The sequence below is a fragment of the Barbus barbus genome (assembly GCF_936440315.1).
Source record: "Barbus barbus genome assembly, chromosome: 46".
Classification (NCBI taxonomy): domain Eukaryota; kingdom Metazoa; phylum Chordata; class Actinopteri; order Cypriniformes; family Cyprinidae; genus Barbus; species Barbus barbus.
The window spans coordinates 17798032-17817616 of NC_136724.1; the positions used below are offsets into that span (position 1 = coordinate 17798032).

A 19585-nucleotide genomic window follows, 5' to 3' on the forward strand; every position below is an offset into this window, starting at 1 on the left:
AATCAATCTTTGCAAATGGCTGATTCATTCAGGAATGAAGCAAGTGACTAACAGGAATAGTTCACTGTTAATTTACTCACCTTCAGACCATGCAAGATGTAGGTGACTTATTTTTCTTGTATATTATTGTTCTCTCTCAACAATGCTTTACTTACTTTTACTTTTAGTCATTTAGCAGACGCTTTTATCCAAAGTGACTTACAAATAAGAAAAAGTAACTAAAACTAAAAGTTAACTCTCTGTAAATACTCTATACATATCCATTTAAGAAAATACAGAAATTAAATAAAATTGACAAATGCATACAGCAACAACATTTCAATAGTAAACATATAAAGGTAAAAAATAAATAAATATATAAAAATATAATATGTAATGGCTTTAACATCACATGCAGATGACAATGCAATCTTGCTAAGCTGCATCCTATCTGCAACACTTCTGCTGCATCTCTGTCATTTTCTGTGGGTCTCTGCATTGTCAGCCAGCTGTCAACAAACTTCATTCTGGCCATTGCTTCTCAGTCTACTCTTAGTATCTTGGGCTTGACTGAGACCTGGATTCGTCCAGAAGACTTCGCAACCTCTGCTGTTCTCTCTAACAACTTCCCTTTCTCTCACACGCCCCATCAGGTTGCAATAAAAATTATTTGAGTTTTATTTGAGTTATTATATGAGTTTCATGCTATTATGGTAACAGCTCCTGTTAAACTCCATATTTTAATGATTTATCGCCTTCCAGGTCAACTGGGCACCTTTATATAGGAGCTGGGTGGCTGCTATCCTCATTCTCTGTGGATGGCAGTCCACTTGTAGTCTTTGGTGACTTTGAAATAACACATACAATTGTATCACAGACAACATTTGGTAAAACCTCTAGACATCTCTGCTTATTTCTTTATTACATTTAACCTACATATTTGTTAACCTACACACCTGTGTGCCACTAATTCCTCTATCCAAGACTGCTGTAGAGACAAAATGTAATTCCATCAAGTTAGCATTTTTAAATATTCGCTCACTTAAAAATAAATCATTTCTGATCAACGAATTAATATCCACAAACAACCTGGATTTTATGTTTCTAAATGAAACATGGTTAGAAGACAGCTGCAGTGCAACAGTCCTTAATGAAACAGCCCCTCCTAACTTTAATTGTATAAGTGTCTGCAGGACTGTTAGGAGAGGTGAAGGTGGAGCTGCTCTGTTTAAAGATGTTTATCAGTGCAAGCAAGTGTCATTTGGTCAGTATTTGTCTTTTGAACACCTAGGTATTGTGCTGAAAGGTGCTCCACGCACCCTGTTTATCATTATTTACAGGCCTCCAAAATATTCTCCAGCCTTTGTTGATGAGTTCACTGAACTGTTATCAATTATTTCCTTAGAGTTTGACTGTTTTGCTATTGCAGGGGATTTTAATATTCACATAGATAATGCAGAAATCAAAACTACAAAAGAAATTATAACTATTTTAAACACTTTTGACCTGAGTCAGCATGTGCATGGACCCACACACAATAGTGGACACACTCTAGATTTACTCATCAGTAGAGGTCTAAACATTTCATCCATTGTTATTAAGGATGTAGCACTATCTGATCACTTCTGTATTTTCTTTGATATATTGATCTCAGTCACCACTGAATCTAGATCTGTCTCTATCAGTAAGAGATGCATTAACGAGAACACAAGTGCGCTATTTATGAAGGCAATGTCATTAACACCAAGCATTTCTGCAGACCCTGTTGATCTTCTCCTGGAGTCATTTAACTCAAAAATTAAGAATGTTATTGATGATATTGCCCCGATAAAGGTCAGCAAGAAGACGGGGAAACAGAAATCAATTTGGAGAAAATCAACAGCAGTTCAGAGTATGAAAAGACAATGCAGAAAAGCTGAGCAGATGTGGCGGAAGACGAAACTCGAAATCCACTATAGCATCTATAAAGACAGCCTTCATGCTTTCAATGTGGAACTAGCCACAGCTAGACAGACTTACTTTTCAAACCTTATAAACAGTAACTTAAACAACACTCGCACTCTTTTTGCAACTGTTGAGAGACTGACAAACCCCCCAAGTCAGATTCCCAGGGAAATGCTCTCCGACAGCAAATGCAATAAGTTTGCTTCCTTCTTTTCTGAGAAGATCAATAATATCAGAAAGGAGATTGGCACATCCTCAAGTTATGCAGAGGTCACACAGATTCGACCGCAATTTCAAAAAGAAGTGACTATGTGTGTTTAAAAAAAAAATGATAACAACATTTTGGAAGAAATAGTACAGCACCTTAAATCTTCAACCTGCTATCTTGACACACTTCCCACATCCTTTTTCAAAAATGTGCTTAACTGTTTAGAAGCTGATCTCTTAGAAGTAGTGAACGCCTCACTTCTTTCTGGGACTTTTCCAAACTCCCTCAAAACTGCAGTTGTTAAGCCCTTTCTGAAAAAGCGCAATCTTGATAACACCATGTTGAGCAACTATAGACATTTACATTTATTCATTTAGCTGGTCGCACGCCTCTGGAGCAACTAGGGGTTAAGTGTCTTGCTCAGGGACACATTGGTGTCTCACAGTGGATTCGAACCCGGGTCTCTCACACCAAAGGCATGTGTCTTATCCACTGTGCCATCACCACCCCATATCAAATCTTCCTTTCATAGGTAAGATTATTGAAAAGGTAGTTTTTAATCAGCTGAACAACTACTTAAAGTCAAATGGATATCTGGACAATTTTCAATCTGGTTTCCGAGCACATCACAGCACAGAGACAGCACTCGTTAAGATAATAAATGATATTCGCTTCAATTCTGATTCTGGCAAAATATCAGTGCTGGTACTACTAGATCTTAGTGCTGCGTTTGACACTGTCGATCATTACATACTCTTAGAGAGACTGGAAAACTGGGTCGGGGATGTCTTTCTGGGATGGCACTCAAATGGTTCAGATCATACTTAGAAGGGAGAGGTTATTATGTGAGTATAGGAGAGCATAAGTCTAAGTGGACGGCGATGACATGTGGAGTCCCACAAGGCTCAATTCTTGCACCGCTCTTGTTTAGCCTGTATATGCTCCCACTAAGTCAGATAATGATGAAGAACCAAATTGCCTATCACAACTATGCTGATGATACCCAGATTTACCTAGCCTTATCTCCAAATGACTACATCCCCATTGACACCCTCTGCCAATGCATTGATGAAATTAACAGTTGGATGTGCCAGAACTTTCTTCAGTTAAACAAGGAGAAAACTGAAGTCATTGCATTTGGAAACAAAGATGAAGTTCTCAAGGTGAATGCATACCTTGACTCTAGGGGTCAAACAACTAAAAATCAAGTCAGAAATCTTGAGGTGATTCTGGAGACAGACCTTAGTTTCAGTAGTCATGTCAAAGCAGTAACTAAATCAGCATATTATCATCTCAAAAACATTGCAAGAATTAGATGTTTTGTTTCCAGTCAAGACTTGGAGAAACTTGTTCATGCCTTTATCACCAGCAGGGTGGATTACTGTAATGGTCTCCTCACCGGCCTTCCCAAGAAGACCATTAGACAACTGCAGCTCATCCAGAACGCTGCTGCCAGGATTCTGACTAGAACCAGAAAATCTGAGCATATCACACCAGTCCTCAGGTCCTTACACTGGCTTCCAGTTACATTTAGGATTGATTTTAAAGTACTTTTACTTGTCTATAAATCACTCAATGGCCCAGGGCCTAAATATATTGCTGATATGCTCACTGAATATAAACCGAACAGACCACTCAGATCATTAGGATCGAGTCAGTTAGAAATACCAAGGGTTCACACAAAACAAGGGGAGTCTGCATTTAGCTATTATGCGGCCTGCAGTTGGAACCAGCTTCCAGAAGAGGTCAGATGTGCTAAAACATTAGCCACATTTAAATCAAGACTCAAAACTCATCTGTTTAACTGTGCATTTGAATGAGCACTGTGCTATTTGTCCGAACTGACTGCAATTCATTTTATGTATAATCATTTAATAATTTTCTTTAAATTCATTTTAAATCAATTTCTATATCATTTTAAAATTCCTTGTTTTTATTATTTTTATTTCCATGTTTTTATTGATTTTTAATGTCTATTTCACTTTCTTTTATGTAAAGCACTTTGAATTACCACTGTGTATGAAATGTGCTATATAAATAAACTTGCCTTGCTTTGCTTTGCCTTGCCTACCAGTTCACGAAGCGGGTGCAGTTTATTATAAAAGTAATCCACATGGGTCCATGGGGTTACTTTTTTCCACAGAAGAACAGCTGTTCTGAATCCTACTAACCTTATAGTTACAAAGTAATTTACTGCTACATAAGTTTTCTGCAATACAGAAAAAACATTTTACTTTTTTTTATTTTTTATTTGTCATACTAACTAGGAGAAGGATGGTATATAGTCATGATCTTTTGCCACTTCACCCACAGGCAGTGCCTCCTCTGTCATGTTTCCTGGGACAGGCATCTCCTCAGATACATCCAGAACAGCAGCTCTAAACTTCTTCCTTGCTCTCTGGTAAACTGACTCTCGAGCTTGTGAGCCTCTTCCAAGAGATGTGAAATAAATGTATACACATGATTGTTATAGATATTTGATAATCATTTCTCGGCCCTGAAAATTTACACACCATCATAAATGCAACAACACCTAATGACAATTTTAAAGGCAACAAGATGATTTAATATACTTTGTACGGACTAATGCAAGCTGTGTAAAAATGCTAAACATGCTCCCTTTCAACCTACCTTTACCCCAGTCATTCCAGGCGAATCTAGACGGTACTGCTCCTTTTTTTAATCCTAGTTCGTCCGCTTTCTGTTGTATATGTATCCTCTGGGGAAAAGTGCTGGCTGCATATGTAGGTGCTCCCACAAAGGATTTTAAAACTCGGCCCCTCATCTCTTTTGATCGCCCTAACCCATTGGGCACGTATTTCTGCGTCCACTGGAAAATCGTGAAAACTTAAATATGGGAATTTCTGTTTGTTGTTTGAACAACAAGGAACACTACAGTAAATGACTGTGCCATGCTCGTTGGGTGTTAAACTGTTGAAAGATGGAGACAGAGAAATTAGTGATTTATCACACCAGCATATGAAAATTAACTGATATTTAGCTTATATTGAGATACTTATTCTAAGCATATAACTCATGGAAGAAGTGAGTGATTATACATTAATATATAAAGTTAACAGAATTTAGCAGCATGAAAAACTAAATATTTATTCAAATTTTGAATGGCAACAACACTGTGTCCCCAAATAGCCTATTTTTCAGTTGCAAATGCAGGGTCATTCAGGGAACCCACTGAGTAACATCTGAAAGAGTAACAGACAACAAAAACACTCTTAAAAAACAAAACAAAACAAAACAAAAAAACACACAAAATCACGTTTCTTATTTATTTATTATAAAGTACCAGGTGATTAGCATCTGATACCACCACTTTATTATGGTGCTGCCAGGGTAGGCTACTTTTTAAAGGTAATTTTAAGAAACTGTGTAATGTTATTAAGACTTTTAGATATACGTGTAGTTGTTTTTGAACGTCTTGTTTTGGGGTGTGCTGTTACTTTGTTCATGTATATTTCTGTTCATGTATCCAATAAAATCTATTTTGTCCAGTTGTTAGTCAGTGTTAGTCTAATCAGGGGTGACACTTTGCTTGATTTATAACATGCGTTATGACCTGCTCTGTGCATTAGCTGCTGTTCTCCACTAGATGGCATACATGCAATTATTGTAACACAATACCCAGAGTAATATTTCACCCAATATTAATTACTTCCTTTCAGTTAGAGGTGGATTAAATCTTTAAAGCCTCAAAGGGCTCACAAGCAACATTATATTATCATTATAATATCTTGCGCAAGAGAAAAAGTCATACATTTTGGGAATGACATGACACGAGGATGAGTAAATAATGACAGAATTTCCCTTTTTTGTGAACTATTTCTTTAATGAGTCAGCTTAAATATGATTAAATACAGTCCAAAAGTCTGAATGTTTTTGTGAAAAGAAGTACAGTTTGAATGGTTATTTTTCAAAAATTGCGTTTTAAATTTAAAGCAGATAAAACAAAGCAATTAATTTCTTAACATTCACATAAGCTAAAGAGGATCAAATATTTTTTTTCTTTGCTTAAATAAACATGCATATTATATAGTCTCTTTTTAATAGATATATTTATTAATATATAGATAGATTTTCAGCATCCTCTGGGCCTCCATTAGCTCAGTCCACTATCTCCTTCAGACCTGGAGAAAAGATTAACATGTTATGAGTTTTTTTTTTTTTAACCAGTACATAAGCATCATATTAACATATCACATTATTATTAGTTATACCTTTCTGACGGTTTTTAATCCAGAGCGCATTTGGATCAGAGCAGAACTTTTCCTTCTCTGTGTAGAATCTGCAAGAGATAAATAAACATGAAATGAAATGAACACAATATCATGCATATTAACTTGTGTAGAGAGAGCTTACATTACAGCATCCACACATGGACTCAGGGCATTCTGATGTTTGTATCCAACCAGTTTAATTGAGGCAGGGATTCTTCCTTTTGACACCTCTTTACAGCAGTTCACTCCAACACGAGTGGGACGACGATCTGAAAGAGAGATTGAAATTGAAATCTCCACTGTAGGCTAATTATATTGTGTGCATACTGTATATGTGTGAAAATGAGATGATCGTGATCTTGATAAGGGCTCCTTCAAAGAAAACAAAACTGGATTCACCTTCATTAAAAGGATCTTCCACACAAAAATGGAGATTCTGTCATCATTTAGTCACCCTCATGTCTTTCCAAACCTGTATGCATTTATTTCTTCTGTGGAAGACAAAAGAAGATATTGAATTTTGGTAGCTAAACAGTTTCGTTTCCCATTGACTTTTATATAATATTTTTGGTCCATACAATGGAAGTTAATGGGAACCGAAACTGTTTAGCTACCAAAATTCTTTAAAATATATTTTGTCTTCCACAGAATGATAACCAAATTTGCATTTTTGGGTAGATTAGGCCTTTAAACATCAATACTAGTCTGATAACATATTGCTGTGAATTTAATGAATCCAAAATGCAAAATCTGAGTATAAATGTAAAAAAAACGTTTATTCAAATCGAAAGATCCATAATAATCAAAACAAAAGGCGTTATAGAAATACAAATCTGGTATTAAAAAAAATCCCAAAACTTACAGTTGGCTTGTGCAGTAACACACACAAGAACCATCATCATCAGAGCTAATTTCCAGCAGAGCTGCATGATGTTGGTGTAAAATATTCAGATAACCACAAGAGGAAGATGTTTGCAGGCTAGCTTCTGTTTTGAAGGTGCTATATAGACTGGGCCTTTTTAATGCTATTTATCAAGGCAGGATATTCACTCCCTTTACATCTCTAACCAGTAAGAGGTAGCCTGCAGGCCCCATGTGACAAAAGTCAAATTCATGATTACAGCAGTATTATATCCTGAAGATTTAGAGCTCTCCTTAAGGTTTCTCATTATTAGTGCAACATGAAGAGACAGTGACACCGACTTTGATATTGAGATATTGTGCGTTGCATGTTAAGTTACTTACAGTTGCCTTGTGCACCAGTGAAACATCCCATGAGAGCGATCAGAACAGCAATGGTGATTAATCTAGAAGTCCAGGCCATGGCTCTTGGTGTCCAGATCAAAGGTTATTTGCTTTTTGGTCAGTTAGTTGATTTTGTTGATTATGTGGGTGAGTTATTATGTGGAGGTCTTTTAAGAGATACAGTGCAGTAGCAGTCAGATGGAAGTAATGCGTCACAAACTTACCACCACCCTTTTGAAACCATTGCATCAAGTTATCATAGAATTCACACCTCTCACCCACAAAACAGTCAGTTTTACCCATCAGCATAATTTATGAGAAACTACTATCCCCCCTAGTAAGAAAATGCAAAACAGGTCACAATACATGAAATTAGTTTAGGGATTAAATGAGATTAAGTTGAAGTGAAGTTGAATTGTTGAGTTTCTGATTTGGATGTAATTAGGTGTTCTTTACCTTAATAGATTTTTTTAATCAAAAAAGGTTTTATATTTACATTTTAACTGGTTGTTTCTTCAGCTATTAGCACTTTTGGTTCTGTGGATTTTTATATATTTTTTCTCTCTGAAAAACATTTCCACCACATTATTATTTTCACATTTCTCATTATGTATTGTTTAATATCATTCTGTGGGATACATTATGGTCGTGAAAATGACATTTTATTCAGCTTTGGAATAAGCTGTCCAGCTGCTTTGTCTTTGTAAGTTTAGTAAGTTTATGTAGCTAGATTTTTACGTATCCTAAATACACACAATTGAATGTTACTCATAATGTTTTATGAATTTCATATTTGATGATTAAAGGTCTGAGTCCAGGATATTACATTTAGCAGACGCTTTTATCCAAAGCGACTTACAGTGTATTCAGGCTATTCAATTTTTTATCAGTATATGTGTTCCCTGGGAATTGAACCCACGATCTTTTGCACTGCTAACGTAATGCTCTACCACTGAGCCACGGGAACACGTTACAGTAAAAATACAATCTAAGAAAAAAAAAAATCAGTAACGTACTTCTAATTTTAATGTTTATGGACATTTTCTTTAACTGTAAAACACACTGCAATGCGTAATTCAATATGCGGGGAAAACACCTGTGAAAAATCAATACGGAAAATTTCCTCATATTAACACTGTACATACATAAAACATATTTAAGAAAGGATAATTAATAAATGAGCATAATTAAACATTTCCTGACAGTTTTAATGTCACCTTCATATACTTGTAAAGTAAATAATAATAATAAAAAATGTAATTTGTTGAATAAAAATCAACACCTGGGACATATAAGTGTCTGGAGTTGAAGGAACATTTAGCTATTGTGTTTTTAATATCTGATGTGGTTTATGATGATTTTTTTGGTATTGACATTAAGTAAATGAATATAGACACTATTTACACTAAGTGAAAATAGCAGTATTTTTTAACGATATGCTATTTACACTAAGTGCAAATAGCTATAGATTCTATTTACACTATGTTAAAATAGCAAGATTTTCTGCTATTTATACTACTTATTGCAAATAGTGGCAATTATCTGCACCTCAGTATTGTAGTACATTATAAAACAGTACCCAATAATAACGTACTGAGTGTAAATTATAATTTTAATTCAAATTTATTAAATGGATGCCACCTTATTGGGACAATTAAGCCCTCCCTACACCTACCCGATACTTTATTTTCAACTTTTTGATTATTTCCTTAATTTTTATTGAAAATAAATGCCTTTCTGATGAGATATGAGATTTGAAAAGGGAGAAATTTTTTTTGGCAAAAGGTGGGCTTGAACTCGGGTCGATCGCGTCAAAAAGCATGTGCCTTACCATCTACGCCACTGAAACTGATGTTGAACTTGCTTCTTTTTTTAATATTGACTAACCCAATCACACGTCAGTGTGGAGTTCGTGTAAATAGCCTTTGCCAACAAGATGGGCTATTTGCACTTCGTGTAAATAGACACTCCGAAAAGGGCAACCCAAAAGGTCAGCACTCAAGTTTATACTGTACCATCTTACTCATTCTACAGTACGTAACATTTGTTTATGGAGGAAATGTACAAAATCATTATCACAAATAACAAAAAAATAGTGCGTAGCCAGCAACCAGCCACAAAAAAAAATGCTAAAGAGAAAAGATGTCTTCATGTTTGAGGAAGGACCTCTTGCACCCATTCAGAAACATCAACCACAAGCAAAACCAGTAGATGCTGATCAGTTTATTTGTAGTTTCAGATTGCAGTTGTTCATTTGCTTCATCAAATAAATAAAAAAAATTCCAGATTTGTTCTCATACAAATCAGTCTAAAATTCACTAAGACTTGCGTCAGCCTTCTTGACACATGAGTTAATGACACAAGTCTATTACTACTACACTGAGTGAAATATATTTCAATGTGAAACATAACATATAATATTTAAACCACAATTGTTATAAAACAGTTTCACTGTAATTCAGTTTCTGAATAGATTAAGAAATGTAACTGTCAAATTGTCCTACATGTATTTGATAACATATAATATTTTAAATACTCAATTTAAATGTGCATAATTTACAAATATGTTCCAAAATACTACAGCATAATCTCTTAAACTTTATAACTAGTTTTAAAGGCCTAACTACTTAGAGATGAGTTCTCATTATTATCTTATTTTTAGACATTTGTGACTGATGAGCTGTCAGTTGCTTGTGTAGATCCTCCTGCATGAGTTTGCTCACTAATAGATGATGTTGGGGGTGGTGTGGAAGTCAGGTGTTCTTTTCTTTGAGCTCTGCTGTAAAAAAAAAAAAAAGTGAATACAAGAATACTATGCTAAATGCATCACAATACATTCAATAAGCTTTTTATATTGGTACTAATTCTGTTAAGTCTCACCACACTTGATGAGTTTAACTTACAAAAACTGCTTAGCTTTCTCCCGCACCCATCGTTGTCTAGGATCACAGCAGAAATGTCCCCGCTCCGTCTCAAAGCTGTCAAAGAGAATAAAAACATTGAAAACACAGAAATATAACATCAGATGCTGTTGATGTTTAATCATGACATGGTTTCTTTAGAAAGGAACTGTGATTCTTACATGACGGCCCTCACACATGGAAGACTTTCACGTTGCAATGTGACATTGATGATGGGATCAGTCACCTCTGCAGTTGAGACTTTTTTACAGCATGAGTACACCATTTCAGCACCTGCAGGTGTAGTAAGGCAAAATAACTTGGTAAACCTCAATATTCTGCATCATTCCATCAGATTTAATAATGTATAAACAGTTAAAGTACTTTACCTGTTGTAGTCCAGATCACAGATGCAATGACCACCGCAACAGCCAAACTCCTCATGAGGATCCTTCGTGTCTCCATTGTCACAGTCAGTCGATCTTCAACTCTCACTTCTTGTGTCAGAGAGAATATATTCAAGACTCTTACTAGCTCACCTTAAATAGTCAATAAAGCGGAACTTAAACTGCACGGGCTGCATCCTGTCCATTGCGGCCGTATTTATTTTTGTGGATGATTTCATCATTGTTCTGTTGCATCACCATATCTGGATTTCCATGTAGTTTATATTGGGAGTGATCTCATTTGTCATGGTAGGTGTAAATGTTATGTGCTCAATTAATATATGTAAATGTAGATGGGGGAATCTCTGTTTGATAAATTTCTTACATTATATTTCATTTCTAATCTTGCTGTCAGTCATTTAATTGATATGAATTCAGTGTATGCTGAAAAAAACAACAACATTATTTTTAATATTCCAATAGAACAAATCAGTGTACCAATAGTTTTTTTTTCTTTCTTTCTTTTTTTTTTAATTCAGTAATTTAAATATATTTTATCTTGTAAAGTTGACCAGTTGTCAAATGAAGCAAAATAGGAAGGAAGAGCTGACATTCTACTGTTACTTCACCTAAGAGGGTTGTTGGGGAGTTTTGGTAGCTGGTAGGGTGGCATGGGTCAAGTTTTTCCATTTCACAATAATGTCACACTCAGCTGCTCCATACTGTCAGATTCTTCTGAAATTCAAGACTCTTTTTCAGTTTGTCATCATGACGGCATCCTTTACTGACAGATTGGAACACATTCATGACTGGAAGTCTATTATATTTTGAAAATGGATATATAAAAACTAAATAATTATATTAAAATATAAAATCAAATGAATGGGATATAGATAGAACAAAAATACACCCCCCCCCCCCCCCCCCCAAAAAAAAAGGTTTAAAAAAAAAGTCTCAGTTTTCACAGTATTATTTTCATTCCTCAGAATATCTTCTTTTGTGTTCCACAGATTAGCAAACCAGGGCCACTACCAACATGAAATTGTCCAGTCATGTTCCTTCCTGTTTCACGGGAGTATAAATATAAGGTAATATAAAAGACAAATTCCCTTAATCATCCATCACAATGAGTAAAACCAGAGAATACAGTTCAGGGGCCGTAGGTATAAAGCCGCTCAGAGAAAATTTTACTCTTAAGTGTGTGAACTCTAAGAATTATGTAATTTTACTTTTATTCCTAGACTTAAGAATAAGAGTGATTCATAAAGGGACCTAATTTTCTCAGCTCTTAAATTATTTAAGAGAACTGGAGAGGTCTCAAGGTCAAAGGAGGCCGTACAAATATATAAGACCATTTAGTTGTTTCAGTTTGTTATTTTCCCAATAAACGACTATACAGTTTTTAGTTAATAAATGTTTGACTGATTCTTAAAATATTTGTTTTCTTTCTTTATTATGACAGGTGGTGTAATAAATTTGTTAAATTGTATATATATATATATATATATATATATATGTATATGTATGTGTGTGTGTGTGTGTGTGTGAGTGATTAGGGTAAAATTGGAAAAAAAAGACCCTATATAAAAGTGCTCTTTTTTTCCCCCTGAACGACCAATCACAGTCCAAAATAATGTGTCATACATAACAACGGGTTCAGCCCCCTCTCCTCACTAAGATGAAAGTTTTTGTCTTTTCCTTGCTCAGAGTTGCTCTCTGATTGGTCTTGTATCACTCTTAAGCTAAGGTTCCTAGTTTTTTAACTAAATTATGAGCTCTCTGAGAATTTCTTAGAAGCTTTAAGAATACAGGCCCTGACGTGCAGCAAAAGATTGTTGAGCTTCACTAAATAGAAAATGGCATTGCAAGCATTGAAAATTCCCATTTCCACCATCACTGCAATAATTAAAGGGATGGCTGATTGCGATTTCACTTTTTTAACGTTAGCTAATGTGTAATGTTGCTGTTTGAGCATAAACAATATCTGCAAAGTTATGACGCTGAACGTTCAATGCAAACGGAGATATCGTGTTTTAAAATTCGGGCAGTTTAATGCCTATAAAAACGACTGGTAAGGGACTACAACGAGTTACTTCCCGGATCCGATACGTCACGGACCCAGATAAAGCCCGCCCCCGGGAACACGCAGGAAAGTTGGCAAGGCCATGCTGCACTGCTTTAGAGAAGAGGAAGAGAAAACTAGGGGTGCACGTAAAAATCTGAATCACGATTCTGTCTTCTACCGATACTAATGGATTCACAAGTTTCAAAATCAATGTTCTAAAGCAGCAGTGCTGCTCTGTACATGCTCTGCATCTCTCTCTCTCAATTGAATTGAATTGAATTTAATTCAATTCAAATGAGCTTTACTGGCATGACTGTGTAACATATCACAATGTTGCCGAAGCAATAAGTATATTATATAAACATACAGATTAATAAAAAAGGGGAAAAATAAACAGATATACATGTCCAACTTATCACAATAAAAAATGTGTAAATGGTAAAGAGGGTTCAGCCTTTGTCCCTCATTTGATGGCAGGAGTACACATACTGCGCTGCCAGGTGGGTGCACTTTCTCTCCCAATATATACCAGAGTTTCTCTTTGTTGCTTGTTTGCTGGAATTCAGGTGACACTAGCGCTATTTGTTTGAAATAGGCATCTCTGATGTGTTTATACTTGCTGCACTCTGTAAGGAAGTGCAGCTCGTCCTCTATGAGTCCCTCTGTGCAGTGGGAACACAGTCGGAGTTCTCTGGTTCTCCAGCTCTGCTTTTGTCGGCCCATCTCTCCACACACAGACTGTGCTCACTCAGACGATACTTCGTCACCAGCTTTCTCTGACCATAGTCTTTAATACTGCTCAGGAATGGCGCTAATTTATAATCAGCTTTTATAATGTGGAAGTAAGTTCATTTCTTTACTTGAGTTACTTTTTGTTGCCAATCATGAATGTATTCTTCCTGGGTTATTTTTTCAGTTTCTTTAACTTTTGAATGTTTACACCGAATTGTGGAATTGAGTTGATATTTTTCCACTAAATAGTGTAAGGGGTCACTCTCTGGGTGTTTTTGCCGATAAGTGAAAGCACAGTGATGGTAGCTATCTGTCCGCATGTCTGAAACGCACAATGAGTTGGAGAAAAAAATTATTTAATGTGCACCCCCCCAACCCCCACCACCCCCAAAATGTTTTTAATGAAAGCTTAGATTTTTTTGTGATTTTTTGTTAAATATATATATTTTCACAGTCTTCTTTGCTGTTTTATTATTATTTTCTTAATTTCTGACTAATTAATTTATGAATTTAATGGACATGGTGATTGCTTACAAATCAGACTTGACTGAGATCAGTTCTCAAAGCTTTAGACTATACATTTCCTACATAAGCAAATTCTTAGACATGTCTGACTGTTATTAGTCTGGAGGAAGATGATGCACAGTTCCCATCATGTTATAGAGAAATGGAACATATGACTGCCGTTGTTTCATCAGACAGTCATAGGGTGGGGTGTGAGTGTATCTCTGTGTGTGTGTGTGTGTGTGTGTGTGTTCATCTCATCTCTACTGTGACCTCTAGGTTAAATCTGTGTGAGAATAGTTGTGAAACCCACAAAGACCCTCTTTAAATGTTCTGATGGTTTCAAATAATTTAGTAAGATGTCGCTAACCTCATTCCTCCTCATTCCTGTAGGCCTAAGGCCTATAATCAAAGGTTAATACAGTCACAGGAGAAATAAACTTGGTTTTTAGAAAAATTTATTCCAGAAGACCAATATTTAGTAAAGTGTTTATTAAAGTGTATCTTTGTTACTGCATCCAATAAACTTAAAGCACTTTAACTGACGTTTCTCATAAGTAAGAGAAAAAAAGAGAAATAATACTATATAAGTCATAATAGGAAAATAAATATATACTCTGTTAAATGAAAAACAAATTAAATAAATATATTAAACAAACAAAAAACAGTACTTATAGGAAATGCATAATACATTCAATTCTAAAAAGAAAATAACAATTTATAAATTAAGCATTATAAATAAAACTAGAATATCCATATTTGAAAAATAAATAAAAAGACAAAGGCATAACCATACTTAGACTGCACAGCAGCTAAGTGTGAAAGCGAACCGCAGATTGTTTCCTTTGTGCAATACGTTCAACATATTTTTCCCAGTGTAGAAGAGCCATGTGTATTTACGGTTTAGAGCAGAATTGTGTAGCACAGTGTAGCTTGTCTGGCCAACAGAGATGGAAAAGAAGCCTTGCTGGTGTGGCTGGTGAAGACCAAGTTCTGCTTGAAGTTCACAGATGTTTGGTCCCCATGTCCGTATCTTCAGATTTGGTATAATCTTCACATATCACACCATTCTGTTGAATTAGAACAGAAGAAAAACAGGTTAGGAAGTAGCCCTTTATATATATATATATATACCAATTTACAGTGCACTGTGTTTGTGTAAACCATGCAGAGGTTGTCATATTTTATTAAGTTCAACTGTTCTGCATTACTCCTTACACATTCTTATCATAATCTGTAAACTCTAACCTTTCTTAGACGTTTTATCCTTTTGCTGAGCCATGGAGCCTTGGGATCAATGCAGTGCAACCAGTTATTGTTATCAACGAACCTGTAAGGATGAAAGGGTGAAATGCATTTAGATTGCACATATTGACAAAATAAATGCAATAAAATGCTCTTTGACAAAGAAGAGAGTTGATAGGCAGATGATTTTTTTAAATGGACTGACTTACACTACAGCTGCAGGACATTTGCGTGTTGATGGAAGGATGCGACAACTTGTGATTTTGATCAATGGCTCTTTATCCGTGAGCATCTCCTTCTTGCAGCAAGTTGGTATTTTAGGGTCATGAGAGATCACTGCAAGCAGACAGAAAAAATTCATAAATAAAAGTTTTTCCCATTTTAGGTTGATTTCAGAGGCTCTCAAAGTGTAACACTGCAAATAAAGCAAAATTGCATAAGCTATTAAGACTTGTTTTGAGAGAATATGTCTTAATCAGAGTAATCCACTTGCCAATACTTTTCCTCTTGTTTTAAGCATCATCTAAAATAATTTCATTAGGTTTATGGTTGAAAACATTATTTTTCCAATATGATAAGAAAGATATTTTTTGTTTTAAATGAACTGAACAATTTTCCATAAGTGTTGAGTGCAAATATCAATTTGTGTGCTGAAGTGCAGTAGTCAAAGCACACTCACCTCCTGATGTAAAAGCACATAGGAATATAACCAAAGAAAACAAGCAGGTCATTTGTTGAGATGCTGAGGACAGGTGCATGTTTCCTGATGGATCCTGTGTGCTATCAGATTCCACAAACTGTTTGCTGCCCTTGGGCCGCTATTGGTTTTATGGCCTCAAAAATGGGGAAGTATTGTCTTTGTTCATGTGCATAATGGAATAACTTACGCCATGATTAATCACTCTGCAGCATGACATACACAGAATTATTGAGGTTACTTCTAAAAGATGAACATTTACAGTTATCTAAGTTGTTGCTTCACAGAGATATTAGCTAAATGATGTAATTATAATATGACAAGTCAAGGATAACAGGAGAGTATCGTCATGTGTAGGTTTCTGTGAAATTTGTCATTGGACTAGTGTCAAATCTGGACACGTGAAAGGGGTCAAAAATACAGGACTGATTAATAATGTTGTCACGAGGCTAGTCTGATGATGATGCTCTGTCAATGTTCTTTAATTTTACTCAAATGAGTTAACCAGGACAAAACACTGAGAATTAAGTAACCGTGTCTCAACAGATCAGCACTGTTGAGAAGTGTATTATTACACTATATCATTAAATAAGTAACATATTTTAATTAAATAATTCATGCAGTTATGATATAAGCGAAAGAGTGAAAAGTGAAACCAAGAACAATTTAACTGCACAGAAGCTTGTGTGAAAACAAACCACAGCATGTTTCCTTTGTGTAAAATGTTCAAATGGAAAAAAGCGGTGCATGCAAAAAATGTGGCAGACATTAGGCCAGTGCTTTTTGTGACGGGATAATATACCAAATCATTATTTTAGCAAACCAGAATCTTAACTAATAATATTTTTTGGTTTTATAACTTTTATTTTGTTCACTCAGAACTAGAAGCCTGTGATTAAAAAGTGCTATTTCTGTGGTGACTTATCGCTTTAAAGGAACAGTTCACGCAAAAATGAAAATTTGCTGAAAATGTATTCAAGATTAGGGCTGGGTGATGTCACAATAACATTTTTCAAAAGTTTCAAGATTAAGGCAGAGTTTTGCTTCTAAGTGAAAGCTGTAGTTTGAAAGTTGTGGTTTAAAACTACTCTTTATTGTCAGAACATGACAAACACTTCGTGCTTTTGAATTCTTCATACTTTTCCAGTCATTTTTCAAAATAGACATCTTAATAATAATAAAAAAAAAGAATTTCTTAGTTTCTGCATATTCTAATGAGTGATATTGTTTCAAATCATGAAACAGTTTTGTGTTGCCTGACTTTGATGACACACTTTTGATCTTCAGCACCGTTTGCAGGGCAGGCTCCAATATTAATAATATAACTTTTTTGTTGTCTCTTAGAAATGCGCATTTGACAGTACCTTGAGTTGACAGTAGTAGTAGCTTAGTAAATTTATGTTCAAAACAGTAGCATCTGTAAAAACTGTAACAATCGTGGGCCTAATGTTTAGAGAGTCGGACTAGTAACCCAAAGGTTGTGGGTTCGAGTCTCAGTCCCGGCAGGGATTGTAGGTGGGAGGAATAAACAACAAGTGCTCTATTCCACCCTCAATACCAAGACTGGGTGTGTGTTCACACCCTTAGTACTGCTCCGGGTGTGTGTTCATGGTGTGTGTGTGTGTGTGTGTTTACAACTCACTGCTGTGTGTGTGCATATGGATGGGTGAAATACAGAGCACAAATTAATTGGCCACACATGCTTTCCTTTCCTTTCCTTTCCTTTCCTTTCCTTTCCTTTCCTTTCCTTTCCTTTCCTTTCCTTTTCTTTCTAATTTAATTATTCCGACTGTTTGAATTTTATTAAAATTAACCATTGGTGTTCCATAGTAGCATATGTTTAGATCATGATAACTACAGTTAAACCACACATTCAGTACCTCAATACCATGATAAAAATGTAACTATATGGTTTCTAAGTATTTGTATGATATACATGCACGTAATATAAATGCACAAACACTATAGATTAATCACAAAAATACTGAAATTATACTCCATTACTCCTTTAATACATTTAATACATGGCTATATTAATTATATTACTGTATTAAATTCAATATAAATATCCCACATTTCTGCCACAATACCATGGTGCAGTTAGTGTTACTACAGTAAATCCATGGTACTGTAGTTTGAACTTGGAGCCAAATGGATAAATAGTCTGCGGTTCAAATGAGTAGCACTGGTTTGTTCCACTTTTGGCAATTAAACAATATATCAAACATTTATCGAACTCTTGTTATCATTTTATCAAGGAAAATTATATCACAATTATAATTAGCGCCAAGCTCTATGAGTTTGTTTCTTCATCAAAACAGATTAGGAGAAATTTAGCATTAAATCACTTGCTGACCAGTAGATCCTCTGCAGTGAATGGGTGCCGTCAGATTGAGAGTCCAAACAGCTTATTAAAAACAAGTAATCAATACAACTCCAGTCCATCAATTAACGTCATGAAGCAAAAAGCTGTGTGTTTGTAAGAAACAAATCCATCAAGCTGTTTGAGCTCTCATTCTGATGGCACCCATTCACTGTCAAGGATCCATTACTGAGCACGACATTTTACAGTTTGACCATGATTAAATAATTCAAAATGTAAATCGTGAAATAAAATGCAATAAATGCAGAATATTGAAGGTACTGGTGTAGTGTACACTGACATTCAAAATGCTTTTGAGTTAATTTATTTTATGTTTGTGTAATTGAAAATTCATTTCAAATTGTGTAATGGACGTGTGACTCTAAACCTTACAGTTACTGAGAAAAAGTCTTCGTGACAACTTTCCATGTGACAACTAGCCCCGGTCTTCACTACGCATCATTGCCTTAGTTGGTCTTGACCATAAAAGCTGGTCTGTGAATGTCACTTCTCACATCCTCTTCTCTTTTATATATTTGTAACAAGGGAATATACCATGTACAAAATTAGCATTAGATGGAATACATTCCAGCCAAGAGGAGTTATTTTTATGTGTGGTGGATAGTTATAGTCCAAGTGAGTTTGAGGCTTTAGTCACACTCAGGACAGGAAATCCCCACAGTCACATGACAGCAGAGTCATGGGTGGTTTTAAGAGTCTGTCTTTAGAGCTTTCCTCGGCATCATTTTGGTAACATCACAGCTTCAACCAGTTTTGAAACGTGAGAGGCTATTTTTTCCCCCAAATGTCTTTGTGTGGCTTACAGATTAGCCACAGTGCCAACATGCATTTTCTTTCTTGTGCTGCTTTACCAACACAGAGGAGATTGAGGAAATTGTGGTTAATGGTCATGGAATTTAAAAGTTCTGTCTGCTCAGTCTCAGACTCATTCTTGAACTAACTATTGAAACAAACAAACAAACAAACAAACAAACAAATAATTTAGAATCACATTTGTTGGTTTATAAAGTTGCTCTTAGAAAGAATTTGCTGGGTTGTGATACAACAAACATGCCCTATCATGTA

At 35.4% G+C, this 19585-nt stretch overlaps 3 protein-coding genes across 5 annotated transcripts in view; all 3 read right to left on the reverse strand.

Annotated features, from left to right (window-relative positions):
- The window catches only part of LOC306865113 (C-C motif chemokine 8-like), a 29692-nt gene extending 18668 nt beyond the window's left edge, over nt 1–11024 (reverse strand). The window contains exons 1-4 of one of the 2 annotated variants that reach the window (XR_013783843.1): nt 10893–11024; nt 10691–10802; nt 10512–10586; nt 9818–10387 (exon numbers count right to left, since the gene is read on the reverse strand). The gene's annotated coding sequence lies outside the window, so the exon portion shown is untranslated. Of the gene's footprint in view, nt 1–9817; nt 10388–10511; nt 10587–10690; nt 10803–10892 lie in introns of those variants that run through there. The other variant, XR_013783842.1, reaches the window with a different exon arrangement.
- ccl34b.4 (chemokine (C-C motif) ligand 34b, duplicate 4) lies at nt 5961–7819 on the reverse strand. Of its 2 annotated transcripts, none has more exons than XM_079409046.1 (4): nt 7609–7819; nt 6506–6632; nt 6364–6431; nt 5961–6273 (listed from the first exon to the last, which is right to left on the reverse strand). In XM_079409046.1, exons 1-4 carry the CDS (start codon nt 7685–7687, stop codon nt 6251–6253), a joined length of 297 nt encoding a protein of 98 aa, XP_079265172.1. In that variant the 5' UTR covers nt 7688–7819; the 3' UTR covers nt 5961–6250. The 2 variants fall into 2 exon arrangements, with proteins under 2 accessions (XP_079265172.1, XP_079265173.1); XM_079409047.1 differs by lacking the exon at nt 7609–7819 and adding an exon at nt 7226–7367.
- Nucleotides 11025–14645: 3621 nt separating the features above from the next.
- LOC306864972 (eotaxin-like) lies at nt 14646–16237 on the reverse strand. Its single transcript, XM_079409295.1, has 4 exons — nt 16120–16237; nt 15650–15776; nt 15444–15525; nt 14646–15265 (listed from the first exon to the last, which is right to left on the reverse strand). Exons 1-4 carry the CDS (start codon nt 16196–16198, stop codon nt 15200–15202), a joined length of 354 nt encoding a protein of 117 aa, XP_079265421.1. The 5' UTR covers nt 16199–16237; the 3' UTR covers nt 14646–15199.
- Between the last annotated feature and the right edge of the window lie 3348 nt (nt 16238–19585).